The sequence below is a fragment of the Hippocampus zosterae genome, chromosome 13 (genome assembly GCF_025434085.1).
Source record: "Hippocampus zosterae strain Florida chromosome 13, ASM2543408v3, whole genome shotgun sequence".
Classification (NCBI taxonomy): Eukaryota; Metazoa; Chordata; class Actinopteri; order Syngnathiformes; family Syngnathidae; genus Hippocampus; species Hippocampus zosterae.
This window is the reverse complement of record NC_067463.1, coordinates 22,748,346-22,774,574: the sequence shown is the minus strand read 5'-3', so window position 1 is coordinate 22,774,574 and position 26,229 is coordinate 22,748,346. Positions and strand designations below refer to the sequence as shown.

Sequence of the window (26,229 nt, the reverse complement as noted above, 5' to 3'; positions counted from 1 at the left end):
TCCCAGCTGATATTTTTCTTCATATTTCAATTTTTTTTTTTTTTAGTTGACTTTTTTTTTCTTTGCTTGAAAAACGTTGCACTTGTTTGTGTCTATTTTTTCTTGATATTTTGTATTGGTTGTCTATTTCTTTGCATGTGTGTGTGGTGGCTTATGACATGTTTTTTTTTTACCGTATGCATAATTGGGTTCATTTTTCAAGCTTGCCTTGAGTGGAGATTTTGCTGAGGTTCCAGCCCTCGGACGGGAGCGAACGCAGGCGAGGCGAGAATGACAGCGGCTCCCCCGGGCGACAGATCGGCCTCACCGATCAACAACATTGGCTTGATCGCGCGGACGGAGTGGGCGGCGACGACGGCGGGACCAGCTGCTTGGAGACCGAGCGGCGCAGTAGGCGAGAGGCGGATGGATCGGCCGCTGACACGAACGCCTGAAGCCGTGCTGGGGGAAAGAAAAAAAAAAAAAGTCATCGAGAGGAAGTGCCAAAGCGCCTGTGGGAAAAAGGCCCGTGAGCCCGCTTGCGTGGGATTTTCGAGCTTCTATTTGCAGCAGGGGACACAATGTCACTTTGACAGCAAAGACATCAGGCCTCCGCTACTGTCAAACTCACACACGCGAGGCACCATTTCAAGTCCGAGGACGTTTCCAGGAGAGCCTCACCCGCAAATTTCTCATCATAAATTGGGACGCTCGGTCTACAAAGTAATATTTGGGAAGGGTTTTTTTTTTTCATTTTTTGCTCAGTATTTTTGGTTTTCATAATCATTTTCGGGCCTGGTGGTGCAGTGGTTAGCATGTCGAGTTCACGGTGCAGAGGTCCCGGGTTGGGTTCGATCCTGTTATTGTTCTACCCGGGCCTGCGTGGCTTTTCTCCGGGTACTCTGGTTTTCTCCCACATTCCAAAAACATGCATAGCGGGCCGATTGAACACTCAAAATTGTCCCGAGGTGCGAGTGTGTGCGCGGATGGTTGTTTGTCTCTGTGTGCCCTGCGGCTGGGTGAGGCTCCGGCACCCCCGCGACCCTTGTGAGGATAAAGCGCTTCAGAAAATGGATGGATTATCATTTAATCTCTAATTTCTATGTATTTATTTTCAATTATTTCGAATATGGTGTTTTTTCTGCTAATATTTTGTATTTTTCATTCATTATTTTTGTTTTTTTTAATAATCTGGTATCAACGACTGCAAGTATGTTTCTTGTCGTCGTCTCCTTCCATATTTGTGCCATCGCCATTTGGTCAAGGCAAATCGTTATCAAGCAGCCGTTTGTGAACAAAGGACTTTGATTTGGATCTGATGCGCCCCGGTCCACACAATAGCAACTGCGGCAGAAACAAACGACACTTCCACCCAAAAGCACAGCAAACGTGTCTTATTGGTTCAAAACCTATCTATGTCACTCCGGGAAATGCTGCTAAAAATAACCCAAATGTTGCCAAAATGTTCTGGGGAGGGGGAAAAAGAGCAAGAGAGGGAAGAAAAAAAGCCAATGATGTGCACAACCTCTGTGAGCCTCTATCATCAAAAAAGCAGGCGCCGTGTGAGTGTGTGCGTGTGTGTGGGTGGGTGGGTGGGTGGGAGGGTGTGGGAGGATGGGGGACGGGGGGGGGGGGGTCAAGGTCGTCTGGCATGTGCAGACAATCTGGAGATGATGATTTTGATGAAGGTGATGAGCAACACCGGCTGCTGTTTATTCTATTGGTGGGTTCCCCCTGGCGGCTCGCTGGAGAACTACATGAGATGAAAATTGGGACGGGGGCGAGGGGGGGGTGGTAAAGCAAATAAACAAATGGTTCCGAGCGAGATCGTCCTTAACTCCGTGGAAAGCAGACGATTGCCAAGTTGTGTAACGGTAATACAAGTGTTGCGAACAAGGATTGCGAACGTTTATTGCGGAGATATCACAGAGGAGGCGGCTAAAGTTGGATCGGGTTTTTTTGCGAAAATAATCTTGTATGCCTGATTTCTTTAAAATGTTTGCAGTGTTTGTTTATAAGAAATAAACCTCTTATCAATGTATATTGTTGTTGTTTGTGTTATTATCATATGCAATTGAAGAAGTAGACCATTTCAGAATTCGAAATTTGGGACTCTCTAAATGCATCATGGGACTCATACTTTTTTGATCGGCGAGTCCCTGGGACAAGCAGCAGAAAATTAACTGGTGATACCAGCGAAAAAGTGAGTATAAAAACGCTAAAACTTTAACACACACACACACAGAAACGGTAAAACTATCACTGCGACCTGAGAAAGAAAGAAAGAAAGAAAGATGGAAGGTAGAAAGGAGATTTGTGAGTTCAGATGGTCCTGAAGGCAACACCAAGTCGACGTATGCGACTAAATCGACTCCAATCGGTCCGTTTTTGACGCGGCATTTTCGGTTGTGTTCGAGAACAATCGTACGAAAACTTCCCTGGATGGAATGTGTGACGGACACTGGGGCATTCCGTCGCGCGCGCGTGTGTGTGGGGTAAGGAACTCAAGCCCCCCTGGACAGTCACTAACCGAAGAATGGCCGCTGGTTAAAAAAAATCATCCCGCGGCACCCTATAGCGGCGTCTCTTTCTCTCTTACTCACTTACGTCGGCTGGGAAATTCTTTAGTTGGAGCGGCGCCGCTGAAAGCTGAGCAAATTCAAGCGTTCATTTTGCCCGCCCGACCACTCTCACTTCCGCATTGTTTGGCAGCGCGCGCGGAGGACGGCGGGTGTCACGTGATCAGGGAACTCCGGTGATACCAGCGAAAAGGTGAGCAAAGAAAGCGGGGCTTCTTCAAGCTTCGCTCCTAATTTTATGGTCAATCTCAGTACTAACTCTTATAAAAACGCTAGACCTTTAATAAACACACACCAAAAAAAATGGAAGAAACAAGTCAGTTGTCACATACCTCGTGTATCAAAAACGTTGAGACTTTACCTGAAGGAGGTGTTTCTTCGCTGTCTCCAAAGGAGAACTCCCCCACCCCCATTTTTTCCCAATTAGATGTTCTCCGCAGCCCGACTCGTCCAAACACGGCATTCTGATTGATCGAACAGGTGATTGGTCGTTACCTGAGCCCCAAGCGACAGTCCACATCGTAAAATCAGTTCGGCCGCCCTTGTTCCAACTAGCTTGTAGGGGTAGTGCCGGACCACTAGATAGCAGCAGTGTGTGTGTGCGTGTGTGTGTGTGTGCGTGTGTGAAGGTCTTTGATGAACCCTCACCAGCGTTCTCCTCTGTTGTGCTGTACGTCCCTCCTCCGCGTTGTTAGACCACCCGCCTGGCCTCCCGCCTGATTGAACCTTGTCAGAGCTGTTCAAAGGCAGCGGGTACAATTAAAGATGCAAATCGCAAAAGAAAGAAAAGACAGCAAGTCCGCGGGTGCTCTTTGACGCCTGGTGACGACCAGCTAGCCTTACGCTTCGGGGAGCAAAAGATCACTATCTGGCAAGCCGACACCAGATCTGGCAACGGGAGCCCCGAGGAATAATTTGATGGACGGCACTCATAATCACAGCCCTGACACCGATCCTTCTTGGCGACCACTTGCGTCCGACCGAGTGCTCTGCCCTGATACCGATACCTGGCGCGGAGCCGTCATGCACGGGTGTTTCTCCCGATGTACACGCAAGCGGGCTGTACACTCATTTCAAGGAAACTTTTGATGAAATATAGATGGATGGATGTTCTTTTTTTTAAAGTGCTTCTGCGTGGTTTTTTTTTTTAGAAAGTATCTGAGCTCAGCTCCCGAAATGACGTGAAAAGGTCATCTCATGAATAGTAGGTGCATCGAGCAGGTGCTGATGAAGTGCTGCGTCCATCAGCGAAAATGCGATTTGCCCTTTTACTTTGTGAGGGAGCCTGATGCACTTTGCAGCTTTCTTCCTCTTTAGATTTGGGGACCAACAAGTCGTGCCACCTGTCGTCGTTATTTAAACAGAAGCCATATTCGATGTTGGCCTCAGAGAAAAAGGCCGGCGTCCCGTAATTCTTGATCCTTTTGTCAAAAACCCAGCCTCTCCTTTGTGGTTTGTCTTTGGCGTCCTACGTCTCATCCTTACCTCGTTGCCTCTCGTGTCATCTCTGTCAGCCTTTTTGCATTATTCATAGCCCCGCCCCCTCGGCCGCTACCCGCCACTCTCGGGTTTCACCCGTAGAGCAGGATGACAAATTAAGACTCCTTGCGCCGGTCGCCGCAATGAACTCCTGTCAAAGTCGTGCTGAGCGAGAGAGAGCGAGTGTTGCGTGAGAGCAACGCGCCACGAGACACAAGTTGGAGTCGCGGAGAAGAAGCGTCAAACCTGAAAGCTTGACCTTGTATTTTTTTTCTCCACCTTGCTATCCGTAGAGGAAGAAACAATCGGGATACCACCAAGATACTGGCGACCGCTATTCTGATCTGGTTTCTGGTCATGTGCGGAGGTGAATATAACTTGCTATCACCGTCTGTGTGTGTGTGTGTGACAGAGAGAGAAATCACTTCTCAGGTGTCTTAATCACGTTCTCTTGAGATTTGTGTGTGTGTGTGTGTCAGAATTCCCCAAGTATGGTGAACTTTGAAATTGTCCTGTTTCAAGGGGGCATCCCTGTCGCGTTTGGGCTGCTCACACTCCGACCCTCGACTGAAGCACCAATGCCACTTTGTTTTTTTCTTAACATGACCAGTAGGGACTTGTAGTAAATGCAACGACTGTATTTTAGGTATTCAGAAATATAGTAGCAGGCCCTGGGAAGTGAGAAAAAAGATCTCATCCACGGACAGAGGAAACTCAGCAAAAAGTCGGCCATTTTTGGTTTGATACTGCCGCTTTGGGATCCAGGGACCATACTCAGAGAGTACAAGTCATGTTTCATGTTTGTTTCAAGTTTGACGCGTTCCAACCATGTTACTGCCGTCTTTCGTCCACTGTCTCTTGTGAAAAGCTAAAAAATCTGAACCATACCTCTTCATGGTTTTTTTTGAAAGCCATTTTTGAAGGTGGTTGAAAAGCCTACTGAATGTCTGCATATCCATGTGCATCCAGGAGACTTCATGGGGACCGGATTCAGGCGGGCGTGCCCTCACACAGCACAAATCCACCAAGGCATATCTAAACTTTCTTAAAGGTCAGACTCTGAAGCATTTTGTTTTCTCTCGTCTGAACACATCAGCTCTTATTTTTCATGCTAAAAGTCAACCCCATGTCTGTGTTCCAATGTCCTCTCCAGTATTTGGCCACCGGGGTGATGGTGCACTGCTAGCCGAGTCGTCGCAAAATGCCCGGCAAGAAAGACCCCAAGAAGGACGACAAAAAGAAGGGTGGGAAACCCGAACCCGAGAAAAAGAAAGAGGAAGAAAAGAAAGGGAAGGAGGACAAGAAAGGAGGGAAGGATGACAAGAAGGGAAGGAGGAATGATAAAAAAGGGGCTAAGGATGACAAGAAAGGGAAGGATGTCAAGAAAGGAAAGGAGAACAAGATGGGAGGAAAGGATGATAAGAAGGGAGGTAAAGACAAAGGAAAGGGAAAGAAAGTGGAATCAGACGAGGAGGAGGAGGAGGAGGATGAATTCCTGGATGATGAAGAAGATGAGGAAGAAGACTTGAGCGAAGAAGAGGAAGAGGAGGAGGATTACAGGAGGGCTCGTGCAGGACGAGGACGCGGGGCGGCGGAGAAGGGAAGACGAAGAAGAGGCGGCAAAGACTCGGAAGAAGACGAGGAGGAAGAGGATGAAGATGATGACGAGTATGAAGAGGAGGAACTCAGAAAGAAATCGAAAGATGGCCACCACCACCACCACCGCCATAAGGATGGGAGGTCAGATGTCGATCCGAAGAGGAAAGGGAAGACAAGCGAGGAAACGGCTCCGATTCCCAGTCGGGAAATCCCCAAAAAAGGCCTCAAGAACATGTCCCGCATGTTCATGAAGTTTTCTGGTTTCAAGCGGCGCAGAAACAGCCGGAAGAAGCTCAAGAGCACCTCACGCTTGTTCCTCGGACTGGGCAAGAGACGCAACCGACTGGCCAAGAAGAAACGTCGCAAGTCGATGCTGAAGAACACGTCTCGCTTCATGATGAGGTTCAAGGCCAGCAAAAAGCAAAAGAAGGAGGCCAAGGAGAAGACCGCAAGCGACGGCAAGAAGCGCACCTACATGCTGCTGCGCCTGGGCGGCAACTCGTCGGAGAAGAAGGGCGGATTCTTCAAGGGCTTGTTTGGAAAAAAAAACGGACTCGCCGGCTCCATCGGTGGACTCAAAGGCAGGAGTGCAGTGCTCGGTCGGGTTGCCGCGGCGGCTAAATGGCTGAACAACCATTTCGTTTTCAACAAGATGCGAGGACGCGCTGAGCAGAAGTACTTGGAGGAACAGCGTGAGCACATCCGCCGACGCCACCTCTATGGGTACCACAATGGTGGCTATGAGCACTGGGAAGACCCCGATGAATATCATAGTTACGGACACTTTGATTACAGCTATGGCGGTTACGGCGACGAGGTACAATTTGGTGGACAAGGTCCAAGGAGTTACTATGATGATGGAGCTGGGGCAGACTACGGGGACTTGGGGTACTACGAAGATGAGGGCATCTACGACCCCAATGCGGAATATTATAGGCAAGGTCTTTATGACGAGAACGCAGAGGCCTACTATGACCCCCAGCTGGTTGCCCAAGGGTACTACGACAACCAGGAACTAGCATTATATGGCTACCAGGAACAACCACAAGCGATGCCAATGGACAATGAAGTGGGTCTAGACTCCTATGCGCCAATGGGTGAGGACCCAGGATATGGACTTCATCAGGCTCAGGTTCATTATGATGCTAATGGCCAAGCGGATTATTATGACAACAGTCAAGCTTATTTCAACAATGTCCACGCAGCAGCTTTTGGAATACAAAGCGAAGCTCTACCAAACTACCATGATGCTGGCGGCGTGCCCTACCAGGAGCACGACAACTCTCAGCTGATGCTTGGTTATCCTCCAGGAGGCCAGCAAGTGATGGAAGTACAGTCTCTGTATGGGGACCAGAACGCAGACCAGGTGGATCAACATGGGGGAGATTCTGGGTGGCTTCAGGGGGGTGAGACATTCCGAGTTCCCAGACCTCAAGTGCGTCTCTTTGGAAAAGAGCGCCTTGAAGTACAACTCCCCCCTCCACCTAATCTTCCGCCCGATCCAGAATTTGAAGACATGTCCGATATCCAGTACGAAGACCAGATACCTCTCGCACCAGGTCATTCGACTGGCATAATGTTCGAACAACAATTGATATCTCCGCAAGAACAAATGATGATGCCCCCAAGGCAACTCATGCCAGCGATGTCACCGCGGCAGCAAACCTTCGTGGAGCGAAATATGGTACCCGAAATGCTGCCACTTCAGGTTATGTCCCCACAACACATGTTAACCCCCCAACAAGGGATGTTGTCTCCAATGATTATGCCCCAATCGATAATGCCGCCAGAGGAGCAAGTGGCAATATCACAGCAACCGGCGACGTCACCGCAAATGATGCTTCCCCAAAGAGTGATGTCACCTGAGGAGCAGATGGTGTTGCAGCAAACGATGATGTCATCTCACGAACAGATGATGTTGCAACAGCCGATAATGTCATCGCAAATGATGATTCCCCATGCAATGATGTCACTGGAAGAACATATGATGTCACCCAATCCACCGATGATACCCCGACAGGCTTACGGCCTCCCGTCAGTCCCCTCGCCAACTGCAATGATTATCAAGCAAGCAGGTATGTCCCGACCCCTTCCTGCCTACCGCATGCTATCCTCTCCCAACCCATCGCGGCGCTCTGTCATGGTCCCCCCACCTCAGGTACCACGTGACCCCAATCCTACGACCTCAAGGATACCCTCACCAGTCATGCCACAAAGGCAAAGCTCCTCCCCACATTCAGCCATTAGCAATAAGATGATAAATGTCCAAAGACCCCCCTCTGCCATTTCGCGGAAGATTTCGCATCCTCCCTCTCCCGTGGCCTCCCCTCTGGCTCATCCCAGAATGCAAGCTCGGTTCCCCCAGGCTGGGATACCCCCGCCATCATTTTCACCCCGTGCTAGCATGATTCAGCGAAGCCCTCCACCATCACCGAGGACCTCAATGATACAGCGCTCTCCTCCGTCGTCACCGCGTGCCTCGATAAGGATGCAAAGTCCACCGACAACACCCGCTCCTGCCAGAAGTCCATTTGGAGGGAGGAGGTTGACTGAATATCCTCCTCCGGATCCTGTATCTCCTGCCTTCTCTCCTCAACTCAGCAGAAGGCAATCTCCCACTCAATCTCACCGAAGTTTGTCACCCCAAGAGCGTGGACCAGCATCTCCCACGCTCTCCCGTCGTTCGACTCGGGTAATAAGGGATCCCACACCACTAACTAGACCCAGGATGGGGGGCAATGTTCCCTTAGGAACTGTCAGACCATCCCCTATGGGGCTCAGAGGGCGTCCAGTACCCCCACCCACCCAGAATGTGCGTCCATTCCGTGCCGCTTCTATAAGAAGCAATAGATCATCTGTTCTTACCGTAGACTCTTCTCATCAGTCTTCTCCTTTTCAGTCGCCTCACCTGATACATCGTGCTCCCCTTGTGAGGCGTGAGTCTGGCCGTTTTCCTCCGCGCCCGGTGGCCCGTGGGCGACCACTTGTGGCCCAAAATTCCTTGAGGAGGATACCTCCCGGTTCTCCCTCGCTCAGGCACATTTCACGTCCTGCATCCCCACGCCTCTCTCCTCGACATTCTCGTACGTCCACCCCACTCTTGCCTCCTCCCGGCGTCCATCCTCCAGAGCTGTATGGCTCGACCCTGTATGTGGATCCTTTCACCGACCCAGTTGCTCCACCTGGTGCCATACAAAATCAAACTATCAGACAGGCTACTTTATCTTCCCCTTGTGGCCTTCAAGCCGGCCCAGTGGTCGAGCCGCATCTTCCCTCATCGCCTTTTCTCCCTGCTGCAGTGCAAAAACAAGCACTTCAAGATGGCTTCAACCATTCCCCATTGGCCACCCACGGGTCACCTGTGATACCTTCTGCGTTTTTGTCAGAAGCGATGCAGAATCAAGCGGTGAGAGAGACATCCCACATTTCTCCTTTGCAGAGGTCACAATCTACCTATGAGCAACCTAGTGCCCCTTCCTCCCCAATGTTATCCAGAGCCTTACAAAACCAGGCAGTCAGAGACGCATCTTATGCTTCCCCACTACAAAGGTCAGAATCTCCTTACGAGCAGCCCATGGCCCCCTCCTCCCCAATGGTGTCCAGAGCACTACAAAACCAGGCACTGAGAGATGCATCCTATGTTTCTCCTCTACCAAGGCCGTTATCCCCTTATGAGGAGCCTGTGGCCCCTTCCTCCCCAATGGTTTCCAGAGCGCTGCAAAACCAGGCACTGAGAGATGCCTCCTATGTTTCTCCTCTTCCAATGCCTCAGTCCCCATATTCCCCGCCTGGGCCTTCGTCCCCACTGCTTTCTGGAGCCATGAGACACGGTCAAGCACTCAGAGGTGTGGCTTCCTATCCCACTCCGCAGTTCCGCACGCCATATGGACCTACATATGTTACCGGGTACGATTATATATCTGAGCCTGGCCCAGCACCGCTGCTCTATGACGCTTTGCAGAACCGCGCCGACTTTCAGAGCGTTGCGTCTTTAAGGTCCCCAATGATACAGAGCCCTTACGGACCTGTCAGCCCCAAGCTGCACAGGGCACTGCAGCAGAACCCAAACCTCCGCCAAGCATCCTATCAGACTCCTTTGCGACTCAGATACCCCTACGGACCCCCGCAACCTTCTTCACCGATGCTGACGAGTGCCATCCACAATCCACAGATTATTCAGGCGTCATACAGGATGCCAAATGGAACTTTAGTGTTGCCTTATGTGGAACCACGTTCCTCACCGCGGCTCAGTCAAGCCTTGCAAAACCAGCAAATCCGGGGAGCTTCATACATCTTGCCTGATGGATCAATTATCACGGTGGGTATATTCGTGGGTATAAACGTATAAATGTGATTTCCAACAAGCGGTGTGTCACTTTCCATTCGGCCCTACACAGGACCCTCGAATTCCCCAGAAACCGATGTCTCCCGACCTTGCCAGAGCGCTTCAGAACCAGGATCTCAGGACTGCTACGTACACCCTACCCGATGGCTCAATTATCGACCCTAAACACCAAGTAACGCATGATTTATGACTCATGAATAGAACACACGATAACCATTAACCTGTCTCTTCACATACAGCAACCAGTTTCCCCAGACCTCGCTAAGGCCCTAAAGAACCCTGCATTACGTGAAGCATCCTACTCGCTGCCAGACGGTACTGTCCTTATCGACCCGAAAAAATCAAAATCTCCTGATGTCGCAGCAGCACTTCAGAACCCATATCTGAAATCGGCATCGTACACCCTGCCCGACGGCACAATCATTATCGACCCACGGAAGCCCGTCTCTCCGAGTCTTGCCAATGCCCTTCAGAACCCCGTCCTCAGGAATGCCTCCTTTAACCTGCCGGAGGGAGTTCGAGACCCCAATACACCCATCTCGCCAGACTTGTTACAGGTTTGTTATCAACCCTAATTACAAGGCACTGACGTGATGAAATAGCTGGTTTCTCTGTAGAATCTTACCTGGCTTGAACCTTGCTGTCAACCTATTCCGTAACAGGCTCTTAATAACCCGGTCTTGAAGGCGTCAACCCTCACCCTTCCTGATGGAACCATGATCCTCGACCCAAAAAAACCAAAGAGTCCCACTCTGACCGCTGCCCTTCAGAACCCCTACCTTAAGGGTGTGTCGTACACCCTGCCTGACGGAACCGTCATCATTGACCCGCGTAAACCGCTCGCTCCCGACTTGTCAAAAGTACATGATCCTAACTTTTGGTTTTCGCGACTTTGCAGGTGGTGTATAGATTTCAAATGGTTTCTTGCTTTTACTGCCCGGTAGGCTCTTTCCAATCAAAACATTCGGAATGCTTCTTATCAACTGCCTGATGGTTCCCTGGCCATCCCTGGTCAGCACCCTGCGACTCCAAACCTCACTGCTGCTCTGCGGAAGAACATGACCCTTTGTTCTTCCGATCTCTTCCACCTCCCACAAAACTCTCCATTCACGGGGGCACCAAAACCCGACAGTCCGAACCTTTCCTCTGCACTGAAGAATGATGATCTGCGTGGCATCCGTTATAGGTCAGGAAGCAAACCGCAGAGATAAATCTGGGCTAGTGACATAGTTCACACGTGACGTGAAAGTTTTAACTTGAGCTACGTTCATCCGACAGGCTGCCCGATGGTTCTGTTCTGACAAGACGGTTTCACAATCCCAGCCTGGCCAACGCCATCCAAAACCAGCAGCTTCGCTACGCTTCGTACAGACCCCCGACAGCGCTGTACGGCACGGATAATCGCTATGCTGCAGTCCCACCCTACGGGCCGCACTCAGGCCACTGGGCACGGAATACCAGTGGCGCTGGCAAAATGGTGGAGGATGTGTGGGCAGCTGAGAGAGTTTTGCCTCACGGAACGGTCCAGCATCTGGCCAAGTGGTCTATGTATAGGGAGACCGGTGTTTTGGACGGCTATTTACCCACGGCCACCGTCGACAACGGAGAGCTTCAGGATCCAGACTGGACTCCGGTCCGAGAGAGGGTTCCTGGGCAGAGCTGGTATGACAAGGTAGTTCACAGAGAATCGTCTCAAATCCAGACCATGATGACCAGATCCTTCAGGCTAACAATCCATCTTTGTTATTTAGATCTACTCTATTCTAAGTATGCCAACAACCAGCCACAGGGTGAAGCGCTGGGCCGAGGGCATGGAAGACTTGACGCAGCTGCCGTAAGACTCACAACTGTAACGTCGAGGAGCCCATTGGTAGACTCAGTCAAGGCATTGTTGAAATCCGACCTGTTTATTTTCAGTGAACTGAATGAGACCACTGTCCTTATGAACCTGAAGAAACGCTACGACCAGGAGCTCATTTACGTAATTTTTGTCCTTCTGTGCATGTAATAACCCAAAAGGAATGAGTCACAAGATAAAGAGCCTTTGATTTTCTCCTCCGAAAGACGTACATTGGCAGCATCCTGGTCTCCCTCAACCCCTACAAGCTGCTTAACATTTACGGCACAGACATGGTACTGCAGTACGAGGGACATGGCCTGAGCGACAACCCTCCGTAAGACCCACATTTTGCTGTTCCCGTCTTGCCGTGGCACATTGATGTGCAAATATTTTCTTCCGATTTTGTTGTTTGTTAAGGTTCATGAACGGTTCATGAAACTCATTACTACTACTACTGTTACACTATATTTAAAATGTCACTTTTCCAGATTTGCGGCTATTATAATACTGTCTACTACAGAGTCTGCACCGCCATTTTAGCTTTTAGCATGCAACTGTACTTGGAGTCCAACTTGGCTAGTGTAATTTATCACTAAAAACTCCACCAGTCTAGTCCAGTCACTCTACTTAAGAATACACTGTACGGCTACTGCGTTTAAGATTAAGAAGGTTAATAAAAATAATAATACATCACATTTACAAGCGCCTTTCATAACACTCAAGGACACTGTACAACCAGGTTAGAAGCGTTTGCTGATTGCATGTACTTAACTTTGATACACTACATATGTAAGATACGTAATGATAAATTGCCTCGCAGATGCTAACAGCGGATTATTATTATTATTATTATTGTTAATGGTGCAGGCGCTCTTGGGTAAACGTCGGCGGTGACGCTTGGATGCTTTACGATGACATCATGACGTCGCTCCTACTTGACTCTTTGCCTGTGGAAAACCAAAAAATGTTCTTCTTCCTTTTTTTTGGGGGGGGTGGTATATTACTCCACCCTTTTAGTATGTCGACTAGCATGATAGGTGACTGAAATGTCCACTCTGCTTGTTAAGTGTCCGATGTATTACTATAATGAAGAGTTGACTCTGCTAGCTTAGCAGTACTCATGTTGGATGTAATGAAATAATAAAAGCTACTTGAACTACTGGCACTGTATGACCCCCCAAAAACTAAATGTGCATCTGTGTTGCAGTCATCTTTTTGCCCTCGCTAATCTCTCCTACACCAACATGATGGATGCCAAAGACAACCAGTGTATTGTGATCAGGTACCAAGTTTGTCGTTTTTTTTCCCCACATGATATTGAATTCAGCCCATTTTGGAATGATTTGTTTGCAGTGGAGAAAGTGGCTCGGGGAAGACGGAAGCCGCCAAAGTGATCCTCCGCTACCTGACAGCCATCCATCACAAGCGCAACGTGACGCAACAGGTTCATTTTGATCAACCCATGTCTTATGAATTACAAGCAAATATTTAGGCTCACTCCATTGTCACTTTTCTCGGTCCCGATTGTGTCCCGTCAGATCGAGGTAAGGCATTCAGCGGCATTGTGGTCTTGCTGGTTGGAGGTTGCCATGGTAACATGTGCATTTACGTCCAAAGATCCTGGAAGCCACGCCCCTATTGGAGTCCTTTGGTAATGCCAAAACGGTGCGCAACGACAACTCTTCACGTTTTGGCAAATTCACGCAGATCTGCATGGAGGAGTGAGTCAAACATTCCAACTTCTAAATGTTGATCAGATTTTTTTTTCTCCACATTTCAGCATCAGAATCATTTTTGGCTCGCTCTGGATTTCTTGACAGAGAAAAAAAAAACACCCGCACAACTTTTAGCACATTGCTTTTATTATTTATTTTCTAACAGTTAAAAAATGACTTATGCTATAAGGCAAAAAAAAATTTTCCCCCAAAAAATCATGACCTTCTCGGTGCGGTGTGCATTTCACTGCGAGCTTCGTGAGTAATGTCCGCCGTGATAACGACACCGCACACAGGCAGAATCCAACCCTCGTACGTGGAACGTTGACACTCTTGGGTGACAAGTTGATCTGGGCCAAACAAGACCCAAACACATTTCACATGCACCGATTGTTACTTAACTCTCAACTCTGTGTGTGTGTGTGCGTGCGTGTGTGTGTGTGTGTGTGTGTGTGTGCCCGCCCTCTTCAACCTAATTAACCAGGGGTGTAATCAGCGGTGCCATCACGTCTCAATACCTGTTGGAGAAGTCTCGCATTGTCTTTCAGGTAAACTGGACACGCACGCACACACAACACACACACACATGCACACACATGCACACGCACACAGGCGGCATCTCCTTACAAGTGAGTCAGAGTGTGCGAAAGAGGAGATTCATGAGTCGGTCAGCGTGAGGGTGTCCAACATGATGCCGCGTCTCTTTAATCCCGATGTCCATCAAACATCTCCATCAATGGCGTCTGTCATCTGCAGGACTGAGATGACCTCGCACTCTGCGCCCACACACACACACACACACGCACACACGTGCGCGATGTCTATTCGAAGGAAGATCACTCGGATGCGCCTGCCCTCCTTTTTCATGGCGTCATATGATTGTTATTTTCCTCAGCGCATGTGATCCCATCTTTACCCGATCTGAAGCGTGGCCTTTACATCTGATTATTTGTCATCTTTTTTTGGGGGGGGGGGGAACAGCAGACCCCGCTTATTTACAGCTTTGGCATTCTTAAATTCACTTATTAGCAAATTATATTTGGTATTACGGCCCGGTAGCCCAGTGGTTAGCACGTCGGCTTCACAGTGCAGAGGTACCGGGTTCGATTCCAGCTCCGGCCTCCCTGTGTGGAGTTTGCATGTTCTCCCCGGGCCTGCGTGGGTTTTCTCCGGGTGCTCCGGTTTCCTCCCACATTCCAAAAACATGCGTGGCAGGCTGATTGGACGCTCTAAATTGTCCCTAGGTGTGAGTGTGAGCGTGGATGGTTGTTCGTCTCTCTGTGCCCTGTGATTGGCTGGCAACCGATTCAGGGTGTCCCCCGCCTACTGCCCGGAGACGGCTGGGATAGGCTCCAGCACCCCCCGCGACCCTAGTGAGGATCAAGCGGCTCGGAAGATGAATGAATGAATATTTGGTATTTGCCCTGTTGTGTGCTGACCCCTCCCGCATTTTCGCTTTTTTTTGTTGTTGCTGTTGTTGTTTTTTTCCCCAATAATTCCCCAATTATTTGAATTTTTTTATTATTATTATTTTCATGGCAAACCGACTATGACGCATCCGTTAAAAACAAAAGATGATCAGGGCTGAGCTTGATCCTATATTATTTTGCGTCATGAAAAGAAATGAAGTTAGCATTTAGCTTAGCATGAAAAGTAAAAGAAAATGGCCATTGTCCACGAACAAGGTCATGAGCAGACATTTGTCAATGTAGAAAACAGGAGGTACTGTACGTAGCCTATATTGAAACCTTCTATCGTGTGGCTTTTTTGAGGGTTTTTTTGTTGTTGTTGTTGTCGGGGTCAGGCCAAATCAGAGAGAAACTACCACATCTTCTACGAGATGCTGGCGGGCCTTCCTCCGCACGAGAAGCGCTCGCTTTATCTGCAGGATGCTGAGACCTACTACTATCTCAACCAGGTGCGAGCACGCGCACACACACGACACACACGACACAATTCAGCACAGCACAGCCAATCAATTTCTGTGCGCCAAGGTGACATTCATTCTCCAGACGTGGCTTCATGGTGCGCACAGGGAGGCGATTGCAAAATTGCCGGCAAGGACGACGACGAGGACTTCCGCCGGCTACTGAGCGCAATGGCCATCTTGCGCTTCACTGGCGAGGAGCAGAAGGCCATCTACCGGCTCCTATCCTCCATCCTCCATCTCGGCAACGTCTACTTCCAGTCGCAGCAGGTCAACGCGTCACGGCCGGATGCCGGGGGCGGGGCCAACGTTTCGTGGCGGGCCTGCAGTTTGGTCGTTTTGAAACGAAGCGGAAGGCTGGCTCGCTTGTAGATGACGTTTGAAATTGTTTCCGTAAAAAGCTGCAAAATGGTCACCATTCTTTAAAAAAAAAAAAAAAACTAAATAAATATGGACTCAGATTTTGAAAAATAATAAAAATATAAAATATATAAAAAATAAGGCATCATTTATTCTATTTACGAATCCACGTAACGCCATTTAATTGAAGTTCATTAAATCAAATAAATATCAAAATGTCTTCAAAAGTAACAATGTCGATCTAAAATGTATATCTAAAATACCTCAAATAGTTTTAATAAATCGGATATTTTATTTTCATCAAATACTATACATTTCTTCAACGAATGGATCATAATTAAGAATTAAATCATTATACTGATACAATATTTAGAACTTGATGAACTTCTTTTATTTGATTATTGCCCCCGTGCCCCCCCCCACCAAAAAAAATGAATTGACCGATTATTGGATGAACCCGCCCCCCCAAAAAAAAATTAAAGGCGGCAAATGTTACCAGACTCTTGATCATGCAAACGCTCAACGGGTCAAATCGAAGATGGCGTCAATGGCGATCGGCAGGCTGGATGTTGATGATACTGATGGATGACGCCCCCTGCAGGCTGGCGGCGGTCCGGAGTCATCGGCGGCGATGGTGGTGAGCACTCAGGAGATCCGAGTGGTCGCCGAGCTGCTGCAGGTGTCGCCCGAAGGCCTGCAGAAGTGCATCACATTCAAAGTCATGGTGAGCGCCACGCGGGCGACTGCACAGCGACGACGTCGCCGGGCTTGACCGGCGCCATGTTGCGCTTGCAGGACACCGTCAGGGAAAAGATCGCCACTCCGCTCACCGTGGAGAGCGCCGTGGATGCCAGGTCGGTTCACGTCCACTTTTTTCGGATTTGTAATTATTTTCCTGTGACTCTTCGTCGGCTTGATGATCGTCACGCACTTGACTTTGGAGTCAGCTAATCCTCCATCAAGCGTCTCCAGTTGGTCCACAATGCTGCTGCCCACCTCTTGACTGGTACCTCAATATTAGAAGTGCAACCAGTAATCGATTCATCGACAACTGACCGATGATCAAATGAATCAACAATGGTTTTCGATCACGGATTCGTCATTGCGATACATTTTTCGGTTCATCTTTATCATATTACAAAATACAAAAGTTGTTGTTTTGGTCAAATAAAATTGGTCTGGCGTCAAACTCCCCAGCAAATAAGATGGCTGCCGATGGGGACCTCTTTGACATTCACTTCCCATCTTTGAAGGGGGCGCGGAAGGATTTCAAGGTTTCCAGGGGTTTCCATAGGAACCGGGTTCTCTTGTTTCCATAGCAACCCCATTGCGCGTTGTCTCATAGAGACGCCGTTGCCAAGATCCTCTACTCGCTGCTCTTCAACTGGCTGACGGAGCGTATCAACGGACGGGTGTACCCCCGCAACGAGGCACTCTACATCTCCATACTGGACATTTATGGATTCGAGGTCCCATTTTATTTTATTTTATTTTATTTTTTTTTACGTTCCATTAATTGGCGACGCCTCACTTTGAATCCAACCTCTGTAGGAGCTACAAGTGAACAGTTTTGAGCAGCTGTGCATCAACTTTGCCAACGAAACTTTGCAGTTCTTCTTTCACAAAGTCATCATCCAACAGGAGCAGGTCAGGGGAAAAACGTTTTTTGGTTTGTTTTTTGCACATCTCTTTGCGTTTTTAATTGCAGTGAAAGTTCACGATGCGAAGCCTTCCCACAAACAAGAAGGCTAATCGATGCCATGATGAAAATGCTTCAACATATTAAGTGCCAACTCAAAATATACCACATCTGGGTTTAATTTGAGATGACAACTTTAACTTTCAAAACAAATCTAAAAAAAAATCAAATTTGATGATTTTTCAAAAATGATTTGTTTAAAATAACCACTGAGCAGAGAAAAAAGACTCATGTGCAGATCAACCTTGGTTAAATGAGTTCCTCACAGACAGAAAAATCGTAATAAATCACTTTCCTATTTCCTATTTTGCCACCATATCCTGACAAGTTACTGTCAAAGCGCAAACGCCGCAGCTAGGTGAGTTTTTCCGGCTAATTGCTCCGGATGAGTTTTGCAGGCAAATAAACTGTGACACAGTGAACTTGCGACTCACTGTGACTGTAAATGTTGTTTTCATCCGAATGTCAACATGCTTGTAGAAAAGTAGTCCTGAATAGTTTTACGCCTGGCAAAGCAATAAGCTAGGACACCCGCGTGTCTCATCAACGGCGGCGTCAAAGTATGAAACGGCCGCGGGTCGCCCGGGCGCTAATCTGGGCAAGATTGCGCTTCCTGCGTTAGGAGGAGTACATGCGCGAGCAGATCGAGTGGCGCCAGCAGCCCTTCGACCACAACCGGGCCTGCCTGGACCTCATCGGCGCAAAGCCTCACGGGATCCTGCGCATCCTCGACGACCAGTGTGCTTTTCCTCAGGTCAGTTTTTGCCGACACCTGACCCCAAGAGAAGGGGGCGCATGAGCACTGACCCCTCCCCCTCCCTCCCCGGTCTTCTGCCAATCAGGCCACAGACCACACCTTCCTGCACAAGTGCCACTATCACCATGGCGACCACCCCCTCTACGTCAAGCCCAAGATGCCGCTGCCCGAGTTCACCCTCAAACACTTTGCCGGCCAGGTCACCTATCAGGTACTTTTTCCCGGCTCGTCATTCAGGCGAAAAGTCGGCTGCTAAAAAATCCTCTCGTCTTTTGACTCCTTCGAGGTCCACAAGTTTCTGGACAAGAACTTTGACACGGTCCGCCAAGATGTCGTGGAGCTTTTCATCGGCAGCAAAAACGCAGTCAGACTTTGGCTGTTTTCAAGTCTTCTCCATGCCATCTACCTCCACGCTTACCCGGGTGTGTGTGTGTGTGTGTGTGTGTGTGTGTGTGTGTGTGTCACCAGCTGGTGTCCGACCTCTTCCTGACGCATTCCGAAGCGGCGTCGCAGCATCGGCGTGGCGCTCGGCGCTTTCAGGCCGGCACGGTGGGCGGCAAGTTCCAGAGCAGCTTGCAGGAGCTGCTGGAGAAGATGGAGAGGTAGAAAAGAACACAGGGGGGGTGGGGGGGGGGAGTCGGGGCTCCATTTCCTCCATTTCCTCCATTTCTTCCCTGTGGCGTCCTTTTCATTTTCAAGGTGTCGCCCTTACTTTGTGCGCTGCCTCAAGCCCAACCGGCAGAAGGTACGACGCCGCGTGATGTCGCTCGATGACAAAAGAAAATCAAACGCCGACGCGGGTGTTTCGTTCTGGGTTCAGCAACCGGCGATGTTTGACGCGGAGCTGGTGAGCGCGCAGCTGCGCTACTCCGGCATCATGGAGGCCATCCAAATACGCAAGGAGGGCTATCCCGTCAGGTTGACTTTTCGCAGCTTCCTCGCCAGGTGGGTTAGCGGTTAGCTCACCGTGGCTGGTGAGGCGCCAAAGACAGATTTGCGAAATTGCGAGCCCAAAAAAGGTGGTTCTCGACGAATCTCGGCGATCTTTGCCATGGTATAAACCATCTATGTTGGATCTTCGTGTGTGTCCGCAGGTACAAAGCGCTGCTCTGCCTGAAAGAGCCGCCCGCGGCCGACGGAGAAAACTGCGTGATCATGCTGCGAAAGCTGGGACCCGTCAAGGTCGGCTCCTACCAGCTGGGAGTCACCAAGGTCCGCCAACACACACCCGCGCAGACGAAGCGAATGGCGTTAAACGCCGGCGTGCCTGCTCGCAGATCTTCCTGAAGGAGGATCTGCACCGGCTCCTGGAGGGCAAGCGGGACCGCGTGCTCAACGTCGCCGCCCTCACGCTGCAGCGATACGTGCGCATGTACTTCATCCGCAAGAACTTTGTCAAGTTCCGACACTGCGTGACGCTGCTGCAGGCCCGATGCAGAGGATTCCTCGTCAGGTGAGCCAAAACGGCCTCCGCCGACCGCGCCTGCGGTGGAATCTTCACCTTCTTGTTTTTGCTGCCACTCGGACAGAAAGAAGTTTGCTCGCCTGCGGAAAGATTTGGTGGCGTTAGGCGCCGGCGTGCGAATCGTCGTCAACCGGCAGCGCTACGTCAGGGTACGTGCACGTCTGGGCCAGTGCGGCGGTGGCTTGTCGTGGACTCGGAAAAATTTGAAAAACTGAGAAATCACCAAAAATGCATCTCGACAAATCAACGCTTTGTTGCTGTGCCACTCATTTTTTCATTCATGTATTTATTTATTTATTTTTAGATTGACCCCCCCCCCCCCAAAAAAATCCTCTTTTATTGACAGCATAAAAGGCCATTCTAGTAAAATATCCAATATTATGAATTACACCTTGATTTTAACTGATGTGTGTAAATTATAAAGATTTAAAATCCCTTAAATACACGATGAACCTGAAAAGAAAAAAAAGGAAAATCACAAAATGGTCAAGATTAAAAAAGTCCTTCAATTTACACAAATTGAAGGACTTTTTTAAATTTAAGCACTTTTTAGGACTTTTAAGGACTTTTCAGAATGTTTGCTTTTCTACGGGTAAATAATGAAGACTTCCTTGGATGCGATTCTTGCGGCCTTTATCCGGCTCTGCGCCAAACAAAATGGCAACGTAACCTTTTGATTCGCATGGGTGAAAAAAATATTCCTCCATCGCCAAAGAAAATGTCACCCGATGCCGCTGAATGACAAAGAAACGGCCGATGAACAAGTCATTTAACTTTGCCTTGTGTTTTTTTTTGTACCAGACGGCGGTGGAGCCGGCCAGGAAGGCTGCGCAGGTGAGCGAGGAAGATGACGAGGAGGACGATGCTCACATGTTGGGACAAATGTGCGTGTGTGTGTGCGTTCGTGTGTGTGTAGGACCGCATCAAGCGAGAAGTGGTGAACGTGACGGCGCTGCCCATCCCCGCTCAGTTAGCGGCGCTGCTTCAGGCAACTTCAGGTGCGCACGGGGACATTGCTATAAATAAATATCTGCCCTTTATGCACGTGTGTGTGTGTGTGTGTGGGTGTGTGTGTGTGTGTGTGTGTGTGGCGTCCGCAGGTGACACCGAGCTGCACCGGAACTGCCTGGCACTGGTCCAGGCTCCCAAAGTTCAGGTTGAACCACAGCTGACCTTGCCCCTGGACATCAACGACTACCTCATGACTCATTACGTCCGCGCCATTTTTAGGGTGAGCGCCCGCGGGGGAAGCCGTCTTGCTAGCTTGAGCGGCTATGAATCTGTTTTGGTCCTTTTAGGAGCCGTACTTTGGGATGCTGACAGCCCCTCTGGAGAACTCGCTGACCCGCTTGCATCACAACTTGAAGCAAGGAGCCCTCGACGTCTTTGTTCTGGTGCGCCGTCCAATTAAATAGACTCTTGCTGGCGGTAAAGAAAAGCGCTAGCGCAGAAAAGCGGCTAAAGCGACAAAACGACGCACGACCAAAAACCGTCACCGTCGTCGGATCTTCCGTAAGCGTACGGGCGCTATCTAAGCATTTTACCACGCAGCCCACTTCTAAGCGACTCACCAAACAGGCCATCCGACACGCGGCTGACAAAATTCACCATCTTGCGAGCTAGCTAACAAACAAACGAGCAAGCCAACGTACCCGCAATCCTCTCTCCACATACCTGAGCAGAAAACTCTCTCTCTAATCAACCAACGATTCAACGACTTAACATCCAAACAATAGAATTGTTTTGTTGTTGTTGTTGTTGTTGTTTTTTTAATGTCAGTGTGCTAACTGACTGAACTGACTAGCCTAGCAAGTGACCCCAAGGTGACCCGCTCACAGCAAAATCATGCAGGTAACTAAGCTGAAACACTTCCTAACTAACACATGGCCTGACAAGTCGCTCGCCAAATAAATACGTTGGCCTGACATCGCCATTCAATCTTTAACAACCATTGAGCAAACGCTAGCGAGCTTCAACGTAGCTTTTGCACAACCATGCTAAGCATCCGCTTTACAGTCAAATAGCCAACCAAATAGCCGTACGATTAGCTACATAACCAACTCGCTAAATCGCTAACCGGTTTGGCCTCACTGCGCTCACGCCGACCTGACTGGCTAACCAGCCATGCTACTAACAACTGCGCGACTGACCAACGCGCTCACTAGCTAACATCAAGCGTTCTCATCAGATTCTTCGTTTCATGGGTGACCCGGAGCTGAACGGCGCTCAGGAGAACCTCTTGGGCAACTACATCGTCCAGAGAGGGCTCGCCGACGCCGAGCTGCGAGACGAGATTTTTTCTCAAGTGGCCAATCAGGTGCGCGGAGGACGTTCGCCGAACTCCAGCGAAGGCGGACGTGGGTGGGTGACGCCGTGTTTTCGGCTTGTCCCCCCTCGCAGGTTTGGAGGAATCCCAACGCGCTGAACTGCGAGCGGGGGTGGCTGCTCATGTCCTCCTGTCTGAGCGCCTTCCCGCCTTCCCCGAGGCTGGCCAAGCACCTGCTCAAGTCAGTTTGGCGACGGGGGGGGGGGCGGGGCAACTTTGACAGACTGACGGGTGGCGTATCGCTTGTCAACGTCAAGCTAACCGACCATGAAGCGATGACGATAGCTGGCCTAGCGACTTGCTTGCTGTTTAGCCACCTCATTCACGACCCGCTTTTGGAGAGTCAACGTGCTGCACGCCATGATGACATCACGGCGCTGTTGTTGTTGTTTCAAAAGGCGGCCGCGTGTGCTCGTCTCCCGTTGTCAGGTTCGTGTCGGACCACGGGCCTCGGGGCTACGACGCCGTGTGTCAGCGTGCTCTGCTGCAGGCCATGCAGCGCTGCGGCGGCGGCGGCGAGTACGCGCGCACCTACCCGCCGTGTCTGCTGGAGTGGACCGCCAACCGCCAGCGAGCGCACGCCCTGCTCCACGTGCACTGCGTTGACGGTAGCGGGCCGCCACACTCGACTTGGGAAATTGTTGTTTTGTTGGGTCATGACATCATCATGACATCATTGCGTCTGCCTCCAGGCGTGTCGGTCCCGTGTCCCGTGCACTCTTGGAGTACAGGCGAGAACGTGGCCAAAGACATCTTGCAACACAGGTAGGGGAGAAAAGATCGGTTGGGCATCGGCAAGTCGCGCGGCGGAAATGAAGACCGCGCCTCCTGTGCCGTCAGGGGCGTGGCCGAGGGCCGACGGGGCTGGTCGGTTCTCTTAAAGGAGTCGGCACGGTGGGTGGAGCTGGAGGGATCGGACTATGTCCTGGACCTGATGTCGGACCTGGAGTTGCCCGCCCGATTCCCCAAGCGCGACGGCTACTTTGTCATTTCGGCGCGGGAACCGGAACGCCTTCGGGCCAACGCCGGCATGTGAGGGACGCTCACGCACCAACAAACAAATGCCTTTAGCTCCCTCGTTGGGGGGGATCGGTCGCTTAGTTAGTCAGCGGGGTTCACTTGCTTCACTTAGTTAGTTTGTCGGTGAATTCGTCCTCTGGTTTTCGGTCACTTACTTGGCTGTTGGCTCTCATGTTTGCATGCAAATGAGTTAGCAACTTAGTCGCTAACTACCGCGTGAGTCGGTTAGCTCTTCAGTTGCTTCGTGAACCTCCCGCCTCTTCTGGTTAGGCGGATAATTCGTTAGCACAATTACAAAAAAAGGATTGACGGATCGGTTTGCCAGCCGGTCGATTCGTTTGTTGACTGGTAGTTAGTTAGTTAGGTCGACGGGAGATAAGATGGGCGGCGACTTGCTTGTCTGTGATTGAGACGAACATTTAGTTGGAACCATTGCATAGACGTGTAGCTGTTAGCAATTAGCTGTTAGCACAACCGCAAACAAACGCGTTTCGTGGTTGTGTGGCACATTGACAAAGATTTTTGTTTTTTGAATTCATCGGGAAAAAGGCGTTTTCTGACTCGCTTTTGTAGAAGTCTGCTGGGCGGCGGCTTTGACGGCAACGACGAATTCCTCTCCGGCGAGGGCTTAGCGAGCCAGGGTAAGCGCGTGCGAATGCTTGACGCTCAAACGAATGCTTGACGCTGTCCTTCTCCTTAGACTCGGAGCCTCATCGAGGGATGGACGTCTTTTTGGATAGCCTGTTTGACCCGGCGCTGTCCGACGGGAGCGCGGTAAGTTCCACGCGCGGCCCCGGAGCGCCGCCGCAGCCTCCGTCCTGCGCTCGCTATCGGATGTAGCCGACAGGAATTAGCGTGTATCAGATGTGTCGGACAGAGCCGATCGGCCGATCGCGTTACCCGGTTAGCGTCGCCGGCGCAGGCGCCAGATGGCCGCGGTGATTTCACCGGGCCGGCGCGGGCGACGGCCGCGGCGGATCGGCTTACCGGGCGGCAACTGACACTCTCCTGACCGCGCGCTGCCTCAGCGCTTACAAATGCATGAATGCTTTTTGATTGAAGACCGACAACGAGGCGGCGCTTGGTCGCTTTGTCACGTTTGCAAGATTTCATACAAGACGACTTTGGTTGGTTAGCGGGATGCCGCGTGCGGCGGCCCTGGACGTATTTCCCGTGCCGTACGAGCTAGCGGCTTCCGTTTAGTTCGAGCTAGCGATAGCTTAGCTGACAACGTGACAATGTTTTTTTTTCCATCTCAAAGAACAACACAGCTCCACAACTGATTGTAATCACATATTGACATTTTTATTGGATGTATTTTATTTTGGGGGTTGGGGGGGGGGGGGCGTCACATTGCATTGTTTTGATTGAATGGCCGCTCTTCATGGGGGCGCCTGTCAGCCATGTTTGTGGTTCCCCGACAGGAAGCGGACCTGGCCGCACCGCTCTCCAGCAGGATGAAGGGCCGCGGAGGAGTCGGGTGGCGAGACCAGGGCCCTTTGTGCGGCCCCCCGCCCCCACCTGGCGGTCAGAGCACCTGAAAAATTGAAAAAAAAAAACAACAACAACAGACATAGTAAAATGTGTGTTTGCGTGTCCCGCAGCTGTTCGAGTGCTTCCCTTTGGCGGTGCGATGTCGCTTCCCGTTGCCGCCGTGGCCCCCGTGACACAGGCCCCGTCGAGCCCCCCGACCCCGGCCGACGTGAGCCCCCCCGGCAGCCCTGTGCTCCAGCGCCCCCCCGGCCCCTACGCTCGGGACATCCCGCCCAGCCCGTACGCCAACTTCACGCCATCCCACTACGCCACCACGGGCCCACCGTCCACTTCGTACCCCCCCGCGTCGGAGCCCCAGCCGGACCCTCAGATGGGCGAGGCCCAAAGCGAAGCGCAGGTCGCCGCATCCGCTCTGACGCCTTCCAAATGTTGCCCTCAAAGGCAATTTTGCAACATAAAGCTGAAGATAACATCATGAAGCATGACGTCTTTGTTTTCTAGCATCCAAAACTCAATTTTGCAATATGTAAAAAAAAATTAATAATAGTAATTAAATGACAATGTTGAATATTTATGCTCATGTGATCTTTGCACTGATGAGTCAACGAAGTGCTTGCTGCTCAGGCCGCGTCTGCTGACGACCAACAGGGCGGCGCTCAACACCGGGGAGGTCCTGCAATTCCCATCAACAAAGACTTTGGTGAGAACGACCACTTGACTCTCTTTCGTCTCTCCCTTTCAACGGCTTTTATTTGGGTGTGCACTTTGCGCATGTGTGTGTGTGAGAGAATAGCCCCGGCGGTGACGTCTCCTGCCCCCCCTGCTGGCAAGGTGGTGAAGTACTCGTCTCAAATTCCCGAGCAGATTGTGCCTTGTCAGGATATTCAAGGTGAATCTCATTCTCCCCATTTCTTCATCTCTAAGGGTCGATTTCGATCGGGTGATGGTGATTGTTGCCGGTTTTCCCCCAGAAATGATCAGGCGCTATAACTCTCCGCCTCCCCCGACGGAGCCGCTTCCCCCCGGGAAAAGGTGCCGGCATTCTTACGTTGGTTGTCGTCATTCATGGTGGACACGGACGCCTTGATCGCATTTGCCGTGTGCTGCGTGTCGCTGCATTTATCGATTAGGAGACCGGAGGGTACATTTAAGAAGAAGCAGACGCCTCGCGACCAAGCTTTGCAGATCTTAAAAGCGCGGACGGACAAGAGCGCAGGAAGCAGAGCGCCTCATCGTCCGGCGCCGGTTCCTCCGGCAGGTGCCGAAGGCCCCGACCGCACGTCCCGCTTCCGCTCCGGCGTGGGCGCGACTCACGTGAATTTGGAACTCTTGGCAGTGTCCCGAGAGCTTCCGGTGGAATCGGAGAACATCCAAACGAGACTGCACCGGAGCGCCGAGCGGGATCACTGCACCTACACCGACGTTCCCTGGAAACTCTACCTCAGGAAAGAGGTGCGTGCGCACGTGCGCGGGGGCCGTTAAGCCTCCGTTCGTTGGGATCGTCTTTGACGCAATGGCGGTGACGACGTGTGGTGCTGAGCGATTGTCTGTTTTCCAGATCTTCTATCCCAAAGACGGCGTCGACGATCCGACGAATTAATTCAAATGTGTCATTTTACTTAGAATAAATTGCGTTAAAGTTTGG

At 50.6% G+C, this 26,229-nt stretch overlaps 1 protein-coding gene across 1 annotated transcript; it reads left to right on the top strand.

Annotated features, from left to right (window-relative positions):
- The first annotated feature begins 4,204 nt into the window (after positions 1-4,204).
- Positions 4,205-26,184, top strand: myo15ab (myosin XVAb). The gene is made up of 49 exons (XM_052084573.1): positions 4,205-4,404; positions 5,007-5,088; positions 5,191-9,954; positions 10,034-10,153; positions 10,221-10,538; positions 10,644-10,841; positions 10,926-11,167; positions 11,260-11,653; positions 11,733-11,815; positions 11,899-11,962; positions 12,046-12,155; positions 13,029-13,103; positions 13,175-13,265; positions 13,360-13,365; positions 13,439-13,542; positions 14,021-14,084; positions 15,341-15,454; positions 15,572-15,733; positions 16,425-16,547; positions 16,619-16,677; positions 17,169-17,292; positions 17,375-17,470; positions 18,145-18,276; positions 18,365-18,490; positions 18,566-18,643; positions 18,748-18,881; positions 18,979-19,024; positions 19,100-19,224; positions 19,374-19,491; positions 19,557-19,732; positions 19,809-19,893; positions 20,546-20,578; positions 20,661-20,742; positions 20,845-20,975; positions 21,043-21,138; positions 21,933-22,061; positions 22,145-22,251; positions 22,500-22,678; positions 22,763-22,835; positions 22,911-23,102; positions 23,664-23,731; positions 23,791-23,864; positions 24,515-24,617; positions 24,695-24,981; positions 25,209-25,473; positions 25,556-25,616; positions 25,715-25,842; positions 25,921-26,036; positions 26,143-26,184. Exons 3-49 carry the CDS (start codon positions 5,239-5,241, stop codon positions 26,182-26,184), a joined length of 10,449 nt encoding a protein of 3,482 aa, XP_051940533.1. The 5' UTR covers positions 4,205-4,404; positions 5,007-5,088; positions 5,191-5,238.
- Positions 26,185-26,229: the final 45 nt, after the last annotated feature.

Coding starts and splice junctions, on each gene's coding strand:
- myo15ab (XM_052084573.1), top strand. CDS start 5,239: ATGCCCGGCAAGAAAGACCCCAAGAAGGACGACAAAAAGAAGGGTGGG. Junction 11,816..11,898: donor GAAGACTTGACGCAGCTGCC/GTAAGACTCACA, acceptor GTTTATTTTCAG/TGAACTGAATGAGACCACTG. Junction 23,865..24,514: donor CGCTGTCCGACGGGAGCGCG/GTAAGTTCCACG, acceptor GTTCCCCGACAG/GAAGCGGACCTGGCCGCACC.